Genomic DNA, 14,283 nt, shown 5'->3' with positions numbered 1-14,283 from the left:
TTAGTGTGAGGGATTGCTGAAGAGGTTTCTTCCTGTTCAAAATCTACCTGCTCACACTGTACGTCTAAACCACGTGGGACTCAGCTGAAAGCCCTAAAAAGAAAAGGCAACAACGTATTTGGACAAAGATCTGGCTGAGCAAACGACGCTACTACGGTCTGTAAATTTAACAGAAAGAACTCAATTTCTTTGTGTTTCCTCTGAGAGGAAGAAGAAGAAAAAGAATTCTTGTTTGCCCACTGAGCGATTTACCCACGACCACCTTACAACGGCCTACTGAATTTCAAACATGTTTGACCTTACGATTCCTACTGAGGAGGCTGATCGCCCCTCATTACCCCCTGTACACTACACCACGCACCATCAGACTGAAAGTCAGGCCGATTCTCCAGTCGTGTGAACCTTTTACATCTTGTTTTGGTCTTTTCTGCATTAATTGGCTGCAGCCTGCAGGTTAATGAGCACCGTCTCCGTTTGAGCCCACTCCTGTAGAGTTCAACCATCGGCATTAACAGGATGCTGTGACGGCCTTATGACCGGAACGATGCGGTCGGCGGCCATGTTTTAGGTTTGAAGACAGGGCAGAGCCACCATGTGCTGCCTAAAGCTGTGCTGGCAGCTTCCCCCGATCATGCTGCTACAGCAGAAATATCAGAACTCATTTCCAATCGCCATGAAGTCCTCGATTGGGTTTAAGTAAAGTTGTTGTTGTTTTTCTGCCCTTCAGAAACCAGGGATGGACCTGGCAGACACATACATCGTTTTTGTTCGGCAGAACCAGGACATCCTTCGAGACGGCATCAACGACGAAGTCTGCATCGAAAAAGTGTTTGATGTGAGTTCACTTCCTGTCGAGTTCGTTTTCTTTATTAGTTTATCGATAATGAAGCAAATCTGATATAATGCAAAGTTTAGTACATCCTGTCCTCTACATTTCTTTATAGTTTTGATTTGAATCACACCAAAAGCTAGGATTCCTTTCTTCTGATGGTAATAAGGTCTAGTTAAAATCACATTCTTCACCAGCTTCCATCTTAGCAGACAGTGTCTGCTTGATGACTTTGGAGCAAAAGGAAAATTCAGCTCAGGAAAACGGAGGCTTGGAGAAAAACTCCCTGAATGATGTGAGACGGATGTCTTACCTGGACATCTTCTAGTCTCTTTAGCCAAGCAGCTTCTCCAGGTGGAGGAACGTGGAGCTGAAGGTCGTCCTTCAGAGGAGCTGGATGGATGAGGACGAGCTCAGGTGTGTCTGTCTCTGTGCTCTCGGCTCTCCTCGTCTCTGGAAGCTCTGCTGCTGGAAGACTAGCTGCAGGCTGGGACACAGAGAAACAAAGTCCCTCCTGGAGTAAATGAGCTTAGATCTTCTGACACCTGAATAGGCCTCTGATTCCACCCATCCCATCATATCTCTGGGTGTGTGATGAGGAGGAGGAGGACCTCAGTCCTCTGCAGCCTCCTACAGGTTCTCCTCCAAGTCATCTTGTGTCAGAAGACTTCTTCTGGCTTTCTCCTTCAACCAGTCCTTGAAATCGCAAGGAAATTATATATAAATGTCAAATCATTCTGGCTTAAACATGCATATAAATTTTGCTCTTTATCAGACGATATTGTCCCAAAGGTTAAAAAATGTCTGTTTAAAAAAAAATATCCTCTCCTACAATCTGTGTTTTTCTCCGTTATCTTCTGCAGGCCAGTTAGTTCTACGTCAGCCTGAACACCTAAATTCGGCCAATTATATATCAACGGTCATCTGTCAATCAATTTTTTTCGGTCATAGCATCTTGATTCATATGTCACAGCTAATATACGCAACGGTTGAAATCAGAATCATTTCCTTTCCCATTGAGTTCCGTCCCAGTGTTCACGGGGATGGACGTCTGTGTCTTCAGCAGGCGTAGAGCTAACAGAACTGGCAGCGTTGCGAGGCAAGGGCTCAAACATGTACGGCTGGAAGCCTTCTACACCAAACCAAGCTTCTGCCGCCCTGGCGTCCTCTTCCACAACATCTTCATCCCCGCTTTCCTCCTCTAAATAAAAAATGGATGACGGAGGAGACTCATCCACGACCTCCGACACTAAACTCTCCTCCTCTTGCATGTTTCCTCTGTCCATAGCGTTCCTTGACAGTGTCGTTTCTAAGTCACCAATTTAGTGCTACTTGGTCCCAATGGAATTTCCCATTGGGATCCTACTAGCAATAAGTTGCTAACTGGTTAGCAACATGCTTCCAATAAACCGGCTTCAACCAAACATCTTTGTGAACCTTCCATCACAACAATCCCGCCCCCTTGATAATCGACCAATCACATTCACTTTATTCCCTCGTGTAAAGTCGGGCAATTGATGGAGCAGCCGTTTCCCTACGACTTTAAAGGCTCTGTAGCTCCTCCAGAGTCATCCCTAGGTGGGAGTCTGATGTCCTGGTAGCTCTGCTGGATGTCCACCATGGAGGTGTTTAAAGCTTGCAGATGGTTCCAAGCCTTAAAGGGAACCAGAACGTCCTCCATGATCCATCTGGCGGGTTCCTGAGCCTCCATTGAAGCTGCTTCTTCCCTGGTTTTCTGCAGAGAATCTCTGTGCGGCTGCAGGGGGACTGATGCAGATGACGGCCTCGTTTTTAACTGACTTTATTTGTTTCTCTTTACAGTTTTGTGTTATTTGTCACAGTTCTAGTCAATTCTCTGCGTTTTTGTGAATAATTTGTTTCAGTAGGTGTGAATATTTAGGAAGAATTGAAGATGATACCAAGAGCTTTCTGCTCATTCCTCCAAACGTCCTGAAATGCTACCAGCATGGTTTATACAGCCCCCCTCCCATGGAAACCTGACTAACAGCATGATTTGATCATATTTAGGTTTTTCTGGACATATACAGTGTTTACTCTGGATCTGCCTTCGACTGCGGCTGTTTTTTCCTCTTTGATTCTCCACTTCCAGAGCAGCAGGAGGTCCCTGTGCTGCTGAAAACAGCCACTGCTTCTATTGACCTGTTTATCACTTAGGAACACTGAGAGCATTTGGCTCGCTCTGCTGGAGCCAAAAACCCTTTCCCACCTCATCCCACCGCCCCTCCGCCCCACGCCGTCTGCTGCCTTCACTGGCTGCTCCCACCTCCAACATTCAGATTTAGCAGAATATTCTAGCGGTGAGTTTCTAACACGCCTCGCCGTCAGGAGAGGACGCAGTGATTTAGGCATGGCGGTTCAGGACTTGCTACACATTAGCAGCACGGAGCAGAGCGATGGATTTCTGCCACCCGTCGCCTCCTCCGAGGGTTCAGAGGGAGCTGGGAGGTGCACTGCGCTGATTGGTGTGTGTGTGTCTGGATGTTGGGGAGGGGAGATGGAGGAGAATGAGTCTAATGGAGCTCAGAAGCACCCAGTCATGCACTGAGGAGGAGGTGACAGCGGGGCCTTCAAGTGTCTGAGCTAAGTCCTTCAGTATGAATCCAGCACGTACTCACCCCCCCCCCCCACCATGTGTGCAACAATAGAAGTAAATATTGTGTTGAACGGCAGAATCAGGCCCCCTAACATGAGTGTTTGGACTGTTTACGGGACTCTCAGTTAGTCAATCAAATTCATTTGCAGCCTCTCTGCTTTGAAGACACAATTTGTGACGATCGACGGATGCAGAAAGATGTGCAGCATAAACACACAGCACACATTAGGAGTTGATTTAGTTTGTTCCCACACACACACACACACACTGAGGAGCAGTATGTCCAATGTACAGCTCCTCTGCAGCTCGTTTGTTCTGATAATGAAGAGGTTTTCACTTCGGTTCAGTTTCTCCAAATAAAGTGTTTATTTAAATTACACGCATCAATCAGTCATTTCGACTGAGAAACCCCCAGATAGGCGTCGTCCTGCTAACGGTGTGCTACTCCATTTAAATCCAAATTTATAAATCTTACATTTGTACCTTAGTTACACAGAAAAGCATGGCTTCTTCTGCCCTGAGATCCAACCATCAGCTGTTGCTCACTGTTACTTTTGCCCAAACAGAACTGGGGAAGAAAGCCTTTAGCTACGCATCTCCTTCTGAGTGGAATATTTTACAAAGAAACTGGAAGTTGACTGAGTTTTTATCAATAAATGCTTTTAGGTTGAAAGTGAAAGAATTTGAAGCAGCTTTAACGATCTGTAATTGTTTTACTTTATATGTTTTTTTTATTTTTTATGTACCTGTAATTTATTTTAATGTATCTTATGTAACTTTGCTGCCTCTTGGTCACGACTCCCTTGAAAAAGAGGTTTTTAATCTCAACGTGATTTTTTTTCCTGGTTAAGTAAAGGTTAAATAAAATACATAAGTCTGTTTCACACATGCTCACTTTAAAGATTTTCCAGCAGCCAGGGCTGACCGTTAGCCCGTGTGCAGCAGCCAGGGCTGACCGTTAGCCCGTCTGTAGCAGCCAGGGCTAACGTTAGGCCCGTGTGCAGCAGCCAGGGCTAACGTTAGCCCGTCTGCAGCAGCCAGGGCTAACGTTAGGCCCGTCTGCAGCAGCCAGGGCTAACGTTAGGCCCATCTGCAGCAGCCAGGGCTAACGTTAGCCCTGTATGCAGCAGCCAGGGCTAACGTTAGACCCGTCTGCAGCAGCCAGGGCTAACGTTAGCCCGTCTGCAGCAGCCAGGGCTAACGTTAGGCCCCTCTGCAGCAGCCAGGGCTAACGTTAGCCCGTCTGCAGCAGCCAGGGCTAACGTTAGTCCGTATGCAGCAGCCAGGGCTAACGTTAGCCCGTGTGCAGCAGCCAGGGCTAACGTTAGCCCGTGTGCAGCAGCCAGGGCTAACGTTAGCCCGTGTGCAGCAGCCAGGGCTAATGTTAGGCCTGTCTGCAGCAGCCAGGGCTAACGTTAGCCCGTGTGCAGCAGCCAGGGCTAACGTTAGCCCGTATGCAGCAGCCAGGGCTAACGTTAGCCCGTGTGCAGCATCCAGGGCTAACGTTAGCCCGTGTGCAGCAGCCAGGGCTAACGTTAGCCCGTGTGCAGCAGCCAGGGCTAATGTTAGGCCCGTCTGCAGCAGCCAGGGCTAACGTTAGCCTGTCTGCAGCAGCCAGGGCTAACTAATGTTCTTCTCAAGAACATACTCGGCAAGAACTGGAGTCCGTACTCGCATTCTTGTGAGATGAGAAGTGGCCATATACTGCTCTCCGCATCGTTGTTGTTTTTCTTCCCGTTTCTGCATAGCAAGACACAGAATAGTGACTTTTGTCATGTATTAATGCCATTCAGGCCAAATGAATGCAACCTGGTCGTTCAGACGCAGGTCGCATTCGAAAACATCAGATTCGTATCTGATTCATGACCACATAGCCAAGTGTTCTAGGTCGCAATGGAAAGAATTGGATCTGTGTCGTTCAGACATGAAAAGATCGGATCCAGGCTGTATATGGGCCAGAAAATCGGATTTTGGTGACTTAAGGCTGCTTGGTGAACGTAGCCTTAGCAACACATCGACCAAAAAGCTTCATGGATTAATGCTTCTTCTCACCAATTACCTTCTTTCCCATACTTCCCATAGTTCTTTCCCACTTTTATTGAATTATTGATTGTATTAAATTATCGAGAAAATATTCAGCAGCAGCTGTAGGAAAATGCTGCCATGACATTTATAAAAAATTGCAATATTTTTACTGTTTTTACATCAAAAAATATAATTTTACAAATAGTTTAATGTTTCAGCCAATCGTGGATCCATTGCAGTTTTGGGACGTAATCATTCCAGTGTGTAAACACGCTTCTGTCTCCATGTTCACCTTTATTTTGCTTATTTAAACCCTTTTTTCAAATTGATCAGGTTAAAAAACGTAAAATAATTATATGAACATAATTAACGACCCAAATCAGTCATTTTTGTTTTTATTTCTTGTCATTCTGACCAGAAGTCTTTGGTTTTTACAGCTTATTTGAGCTTAAACAATTTAAAAGCAAAGTTTGGAGTCAGAAAAGCTTTTGAAAGGTGTTGCTGGTCTGAAGGTTCTCAGAGCTGACTTTAAAAAAAGCAAGAGTCATAAATCATTATGGAGGCAAAGAAAGGCATTTAGAGGAATCCGTGTATCATTCGTTCTTTCTATTTTCAATTGTCAATCAAAAAACAAAAAATAAAAAATTGACTGGTTATTTTGTTTTTTGTTTTTTATGGTTAAACCAAAAACGAAAAAAGGATTTGTTTTTCATATATCAATTCTAAGCTCAGATCAAGAATACGAAATGGAAAAACGCAGAATTTGATTTTAATATTTAATCGGTACAGTTTACGTGACCCGGAAATAGCTCTTTGCGAGGCAGTGGGGTGATGAAGTGGCTACCATGGCGACGCTAGAACGCTGTTTGTTGTTGCTAGTTAAAAGTACAGTGCACAGAAAAGTTTCAAGAAAAAAGTTATACCTGGAAAATCCTGCTGATTTTCTCCGTTGTCATGTCCTCCTCCTTAAGAGTCACACGCTTGGATCCTCGACCGTAACTGTCCATGGCTGATAGGTCCGACTGCCTTATCTGGTGCAGCTTGATCGAACGTGGTGGGGGTAAGCATAGATATCCATAATAAAGCCTTTATTATGGATATCTATGGGGGTAAGCCAATTGTTTTTTTTAGCTAAAGCTCCACCAAACTTCCGGGTCACGTAAACTGTACCGATTAAATATTAAAATCAAACTCTGCGTTGCTGTCCGTTTTTCCATTTCGTATTCTAGATCTGAGCTTAGAATTGATATATGAAAAACAAATCCTTTTTTCGTTTTTGGTTTAACCATAAAAAACAAAAAACAAAATAACCAGTCAATTTTTTATTTTTTGTTTTTTGATTGACAATTGAAAATAGAAAGAACGAATGATACACGGATTTAGAGGCTGTTATTGAACTTGAACTTCCATTGGAGTTGGCGAATGTTTCCTGCTGTTTAGACGGAGAGAAAAGCGCTTTGCTCGGAGAATAATTAGGAGGTTTGATGAAGGAGATCTGAGGTTGCTCAGACTCTACGGGGATTGAATATTATCAAGCCCTTGAACGATCAGGGACACGCTGTGACTTTTGTCAAGTGCATAAAATGAACTATGGGTGTTTTTTTTGTTCTCTTAAATTGGAAGGTAATTATATATCTTGTCAATATGAGTTTAGTAATATTATTCAGATTGGTCCATCTGGATTGCAAAGCAGATCTGAATATTGTGGGTCATTAATGTGTCGCAGTGATTTCGCTCTGCTTCCTTTCATTGGGCTGGTGTCTGAATGAAGCCACTGATTTGAATGCTTTAAATAAATGCTGGGGCCTGATTTTCTCCTCTGTCTTTTTGAAGAGCCCTGAACTCTTCCCTGAACGTGCTGCTTTCACCACTTTTCATTAAACTCCCGCCTTTCAGGAACTCAACACTTTCCCCTCTGTTTGCTTTTCCTGCGTGATGCTTCGTGTGATGCATCCTGCACAGTCCTGCACCTACACCCAAACACAAGGTCGGCAGGTGTTTGCAGGTCTTTGCAGCAGATCTGCGGCAGATATTGGCTGATAAGAATGGAGTGTGACGGAGTACGCCAGCAGATCTGCAGCAGATTTTGTGTTTCAATGTGGGTCCTGGATTGTGGGAAGGTCCAGGATGGCAGCCAGTGACTGAGGGTGAAGGCGTACTCTATGGAAGTAAAACAGTCTCGTTGAAATCTGCCTTTTCTGTACACCGAATTTTAAACACTGAATATTTTTACACATTGAATTCCTTACACTGAATTTTTATCTGTTTATTAGCTGCAAATGTGTCGGCCAAAGCAATCTATAGTCGATTCAGCTGAGCAGCTTCTAGCCAATGAAATTAGCTAATTTTGTCAGGAAAAAAAGGACGTTTGCCGCTTCTTCCGGATCAAACCAAAAGTCTTGGCTTACGGGGGTGCTGCACTAGCTGTGATCGGCTCAGTTATTTCACCCAGTCACATTAGAGGGAAAACTCTGATGGCTGTCTATTAGTAGCTACCTGACTTTTTGTAATCATATTTATTTAACAGGAAAAACTCCTCATTCAGCTATGCCCAACTGTTGCGTCACGTGACCAAATGAGCTCATTTCATTGGCTCAGGGTTCCTACAGCATAAGGCAAGTTAAATTCAAGACTTTTTAAGACTTTTTAATGCCACTTGAAATAAAAATGTAAGACCAAATTTACAAGAAACACAAGAAAAAAACGCTTGTGACAACTTAACCCAAAGGTTTATTTTAATATAAACTTTAACATAAATTTTGAAAAATTTCCCATACAGGAAGAAAGCTAAAAACACACAAATGACAGATATATTTGAACAATAATTTAACTGAATTCACAAACTTTGTTTTAGCAGGGAACAAAACAAATCAGTTTTAAAGCCACAACATAACCAGTGCTAAATCTTTTTTGCAATTATTTTTCTTTGTATCTTTTTCTTAGTATGCTTGATTTGGTGATAAGTGGAGGCGTTGCAGAGACAAGGGTGGAACTAAACCGAGAAATACCGGCTGTTTCTCGGTAATTCGATTTTGACGATTTGTGTTTCGTGCTTCGCATGTGACTACACTGCCTTAATTCCCATCGTTCCCAGCTTGAATCGCTTCTTGCACAAAATCCACTGAGCCTCATGTATGTCCCCTGGTTTTAGCCATGGAGAAAACTCTTGGCTGGAGACAATTTTGGTTACATTTACACTTGCTCATATTTTCCAGACAAAAAGTTAATGGCGCATCTCCCAAATGTGCCGGCCGCAACAACGCTTTTATTGGTTCCGCTATCGGGACGGAACCAATAATGGCGAGCTGTTATTTTTTTTTTATAAAAAAAAAAAGAAAAAATCGTCAATTCGTTTTATTTAGATTACAAAAATAAATCGTGATAAAAATAATCGTATTCATGATGTTTTAAAAATTAAGACCTAGGAAAGACTGATTTAAGACATTTTAATACCAATTAAGGCCTTAGTTTTATTTTGAAGAATTCAATGCCTTTTAAGACTTTTTAAGGACCCGTGGGAACCCTGTTGGCTAGGAGCTGCTCGGCTGCTTTGAGTGCTGATTGCTTTGGCTTGAGTTCACCAAAAGGTCAACACACTTGCATCCTAATTTTTTTGCTGCTGATTTTTTTTTCTCTCTTTACAACACTAGTGGTCCCGTGGCGCACTAACCAGTACGCCACGGACACACTGATTGCTGCTGATTTTTTTACAGCTGGATATTTTGCAGCTGAATTTTTACCATTATATAAATACAGTGTGAGGAATTCAATGTGTAAAAAAAATTCAGTGTTTAAAATTCGGTGTACAAAAAAAGGCAGATTCCATGAGACTGTTTTTCTTCCATATTACTCCGTCCTTGATGAGCTGAGCTGCTGCAGCTGCATCCTCATGATGCACAATCGGTTAAACGCTCTAATGTTTCCATTTCTGCTCAGTTCCAATTTCCTCTATGATTCTTTGCTCTAAAGGATTATCTCCATAACATCTTAGCTTTCTTCACAGCTCATGCACTGCAAAAACCATCCAGAATTAAGACCATATTTCTTAAATTAAGTGTTAATTTGAGCAGGTAAATAAGATGATCTGCCCATGGAATTAGTATTTTTACTCTTAAAATTAGATAATTAGATAATGTACACTTGAAATAAGACAAAGTAATAGTTTTTTTCTTATTTTAAATGTAAATTGTGTTGTTTCTCAAGTGTCTCGCTTCCCTCCTCAATTCAATAAAAAATGCACTGATTTTAAGAGAAAATTACTTATTTAGATTTCTATTTTTTTTAATGGATGTGATGTTCTGGGAACGCTGGGACTCCAGCCCTGCTTCCTGCTCTCAATAAGCTCTCTGCGTCTTACAGCAGTGGTATTCCAGCTCCATGAGGGCCGTGTGCGTCTGGCTGACCGACAGGCTGGACCTGCAGCTCCATGTTTACCAGCTCAAAGTCCTCATCAAGATAGTGAAGGTAAACGAAGTCCTGGAAATGAATGCAAACTGATTCAGATCATCTTTTCCATAAAAGGGAAACGTTTAGATGAGTGTATGAGCTGAAGGCGTCTGTAACGCTCCCTGCATTAAATATACAGATTGTCTGCATTTAAACATTTCCAAGCTTTTCTAAAAGGCTGAAGAGTTTAAATGGAACCAGAGTTTTATCTGATTGAAAGAAATCTGAACAATGAAGCAGATGAAGGATCAGCTCCCAGAGTTTAAACCGGGTTTCTATCTCCTTCATTTAACCAGCTCTGATTCCTTTATCTGTTTTCATCAGTTCAAATCATCTTGTTTATAAATTAAAACATCAGAAAGTGGATTATTTCAGACACCTTCAGCCTGATTCTGCTGAGATCAAGCACTGATCGTGTTGTTGATTAACTGAGCTGAAAGTTCCTCCATCAGAGACAGAAATCAACCAAACTTTAGGCTGATTTTCTAAACAGGAACTGAAATGAAAGTTTCAGTGAGATCCTGCGTCTTAGAAGGTCAGGCTGGTGAAAATGTTCCCTAAAGGCAACAAACCTGGAAGCAGTTTTAGGTTCCTGTGTGACGATGATCCCACATCTGGGGGGGCGCACTGCAAAAACGATGTAGAAAAATGTAGTGTATTTACCTTTAATTTCAGCAGGTAAACCATTTGATAAATATTAGGTTCATAGGGCTTCAAGTTCCTCGGGCCCCATAAAACTCTGTTTCCATGTATGGTTAATGCAACTATTCCTTATTTGTGCACATTAATTATGTTTCTGATAAAAATCCTGTCACTAAAATGCCATCAGAACGCTGATAATATTATTATAACTTTATTAGAACTTACGACTGTTAAGCTTTATAATTAGGCCACTGACTTATTTCTTCATATGTTCTTTACAATGATGTTTAGTTTTAAATTTTTTGCTTTTTTTTTTTTTTTTTTTTTTTTACAGTGTCCTGTCTGGCAATGTGGCAATAAAAAAAATTGTCTTGATGCCAAAAAGAGCCCAACAGATTTTACTTTCACAAGTGTAGCGGTATGGCAATTGCCATACTGCTCCACTTGTTTCATGCATATAAATTGCTTTATTATAATTATGCAGGGAGTTTTACAGTTCATATGGACACTGCAATGTAAGTAGAACAGAAAAACAGAAGAAGAAAGGGAAAAAAAGAGAAAAGATGAAAGAAAGAAGAGAAAGGAGACAATGACAAAACATTTTCAGTCTGCTTCATCACCTGTAACTAGATGTAAAAAGAACAGCACAACCGAAAGACATGGTACGAGATATACAATAAAGCAACACCTTCAAACTATCGCTAAAGTAATATTATTAAGTCTGACATGTACTCTGTGTTAAATTTTTTGCTTTTACCTTTTTATGATGGTTTAACCTGTAGCACTTATAGATTGTAAAATGCATTAGAAATAACATATATTATTATTATGAAAAATACATTTAAAATTATCAATAGTTAAATGTCATTTAAAATTAATTAATTTAAAGATTAAAATAGATATTTTAACTGTATGAAGTGAAGAAGCTTATCCAGATGTTTAAACAGCTGCAGTATAAAACAGCAGCATTAACAGCAAACCTCAGGACTCACAGAGGAGCTGCTTTTTAACCCTGTAATGCCAAATGTATCATATTTGATACATACGGTTTCTGAAATGTTTTGCATCTGACACCTTTTGCATAATTTAATGGTAAAAACTTTGCTCAAAATCCTATTGTACACAATCAGATATACCTGATAACAGCCAGTAGAAGACTACACAAAAAATAATCTTGTCTTATCGCATAGTAATAAATTATTAATATCAAAAATCTATTTCTGTTTTTTCTTTTTACATATTTTGTTAAAAGGCCAAATAAGGAATTCAAACCAAAAAACTGTAATTTTCTGTTTTGTTTTATTCTTGGATCGGGCTTTAAAGGGTTAAAAAAGCTCAGTTCTTTTAATATTAGCCTGCAGTATGATGGGGGGGATTCATGGAAAAAGTCAGAGCTGACAATGAAGGCAGGAAGAAAGAAATTACGCAAATGAAACTGCAGCGCGACGTCCTTGAAAGCAGCCGCTGCAGAGCTGCGAGAGATTAAAGCCAAAACTGCTCAAACGCTTTTTGTCTTTTTCATAGTTTGTTAGTTTAAGTAGAAACCAAAGAGACGAGGAATGATAATGAAAGTAAAAATCCCTGAAACACTTCAGTCTGCCTTCCAGCTTTGACACGAAAAGCCTCCCAGCGTCCTTCAGCCTCCATCTTCCAGCTTTTGTCCTTTCAGGCGGTGAATAGCAGCTGCCTCTTTCTGCTTTCTACATTCCTCACATGCTCTCTTCTTTATTTACCCATCTCCCCTCCTCGTTCCTCATCAGAAGACGTACCGGGACTTCAGGCTGCAGGGCGTGCTGGACGCCACGCTCAACAACAACAGCTACGAGACCGTGTCCAAGCGGCTGAGGATGGAGGAGGCCACGGCGGCGGTGAAGGGAGGCGACGGCCTGCAGGGCATCAGCATGAGGGACAGTGACGAGGACGACGACTGAAGCTCCTCCCGCTGAACTCCTGAAAACGAAAACACGTTTGACCATGAGTCCACCCTCAGAGCTGTCAGTCTGAGGTGGATCTGTTGGTTTTGGCTCTACGTTGATCTCAGACATGTAAAGACGGTGATTCTGTTCAGTTTAACAGTTTGATTTATGCTCAGCCAGTTTTCCTCCTTCAAAGATGCTCAGAGGCTGCGCTGATGATGATCTGCCAGAGCGTCCGGTGGCGGCAGTATGATGCTGAGGTGTCCTTTATCTGGACGCCCCCCCCCCCACACACACACACACACACACACACTTTAGATCATCAGAGAGGATTGGATCATCACAGTAACTGACCGTTGGCAAACTTTCAAAAGTCATTAAAAGGGGGTGGAGATCAGACCGGGACGCCTTATCACAGCACCGATATCAGAACTGGACCGGTTCCTGGTCAGACGCTGTTTGGTGCAGAATTGATTCCAAACTGGAACCAGAACCAGCGTTCTGCTCAAAGGCGTCCCAACCAGCATCTTTGTTCACTTTAAAACAACCAGAATTTGTTGGAGTCTGTTTCTGCCCACAAACCACAGCTTTCATCTTAATTTGCTTTAAAAACTGTTGGTTCTGGTTCTGATTCTGGTTCTGATTCTGGTTCTGATTCTAAATGTGTTTGAATGTCGGTTCCTGTTTCTGGTTGTTTAATAAAAATGTGTCTTAATGAGACGAAGCCATAAGGAATCCAGCCAATAGGAAGACGGTGCATCAAACATGAATAAAGATGGTTTCATTTCCAGATAAACCCCCCCTCCCATTAGGATGAACTGGACCTTGTACTGGTTCTGATGGTTGACTCTAAATATTCCAGTATGAATGCCCCAGTGGTTCCAGCACCGCCGGGAGTAAACCGCCAAATACTTCCCGTCTTTCAACCCTTCAGGTTTTTCCTTTTTTAGAAGTTCTGCTGAAGAAGTCCTGCTATCTGGTGGGTCAGTGGGACGATCTGAGGTCAGTTCCTGTTCATCTGCGCCGGTAGAAGAACCTGAGGCTCGGTACCCATCAGGCTGTTGGACATCCTCAGTATTTTATTTTTCTGCTGAAGCCAAACCTAGCAATGTCTGATTTGTAATTTCTTGTTAATGTTCAGAAATGTGCTGGAATTTAAATCCAAGGTTAAACAGATTCTTTCCTGATCGGAGTTTTTTAAACAATTATTCTGTCCGTCTGTAAATATGCCAAACCTGATAAAAACATACCTTCTGGAATGATGTCCAGGTAGTTCAGCCTTCAGCGCTTGTCTGTATTTTTCTTCCCATGTCTCCGTCTTGTTTCTGCTTAAATTCAGCCAGGATGGACTTCCTGCCATCCAGCCTTCTCCTGCCTGATACCTTTGGACCCTCTGATGGTTCTGCTGGTTGATTCAGCTGCTTTTCCCTTCAGCTTTACAGTTGATATTCAGTTCTGCAGTTTTTATAACCCCTCACTAAGCCTAAACCTTTACATTTAAGGATTTTGTTCTTAATTAGAAGCTGTGCTTATTTTTATTTAATCATTCATAATGGGAGTTTTTTAAATTAGGAAATTTTGTCATAACTTGGTATAACTATGGCCACCAGATGGCAGTAGAGTGTGGGTTATATGAACATATGTGCAGAATTAGCTTTAGCTTGTAGATCCTTAGCTGTATACGCAGACTGGAAGTGGATTAAAGTGAGTGTTGCATTGACCACATGAAGACAAAGTTGCGTCGTCACTCCACCGAAAAAGACGCTGTAGTACATATGCCAGGCCCTTTGGTGGCGCTGTCACAACGCTAC

General features: G+C 42.0%; 1 protein-coding gene across 5 annotated transcripts in view; it reads left to right on the top strand.

Annotated features, from left to right (window-relative positions):
* Positions 1 to 13,261, top strand: part of cadps2 (Ca++-dependent secretion activator 2) — a 165,606-nt gene extending 152,345 nt beyond the window's left edge. For all 5 annotated transcript variants that reach the window (XM_038301129.1, XM_038301130.1, XM_038301128.1 and 2 more), the window contains 3 exons: positions 728 to 835; positions 9,828 to 9,932; positions 12,317 to 13,261. In XM_038301129.1, coding sequence (XP_038157057.1) covers positions 728 to 835; positions 9,828 to 9,932; positions 12,317 to 12,487 — 384 coding nt within the window. In that variant the 3' untranslated portion in view covers positions 12,488 to 13,261. The remainder of the gene's footprint in view (positions 1 to 727; positions 836 to 9,827; positions 9,933 to 12,316) is intronic.
* The last annotated feature ends 1,022 nt before the right edge of the window (positions 13,262 to 14,283 follow it).

The sequence above is a fragment of the Cyprinodon tularosa genome, unplaced genomic scaffold (genome assembly GCF_016077235.1).
Source record: "Cyprinodon tularosa strain WSP-4 unplaced genomic scaffold, ASM1607723v1 ctg461, whole genome shotgun sequence".
NCBI classification, from domain to species: domain Eukaryota; kingdom Metazoa; phylum Chordata; class Actinopteri; order Cyprinodontiformes; family Cyprinodontidae; genus Cyprinodon; species Cyprinodon tularosa.
Note: the sequence above shows the minus strand (reverse complement) of the source record. Positions and strands in the feature narration are given on the sequence as shown.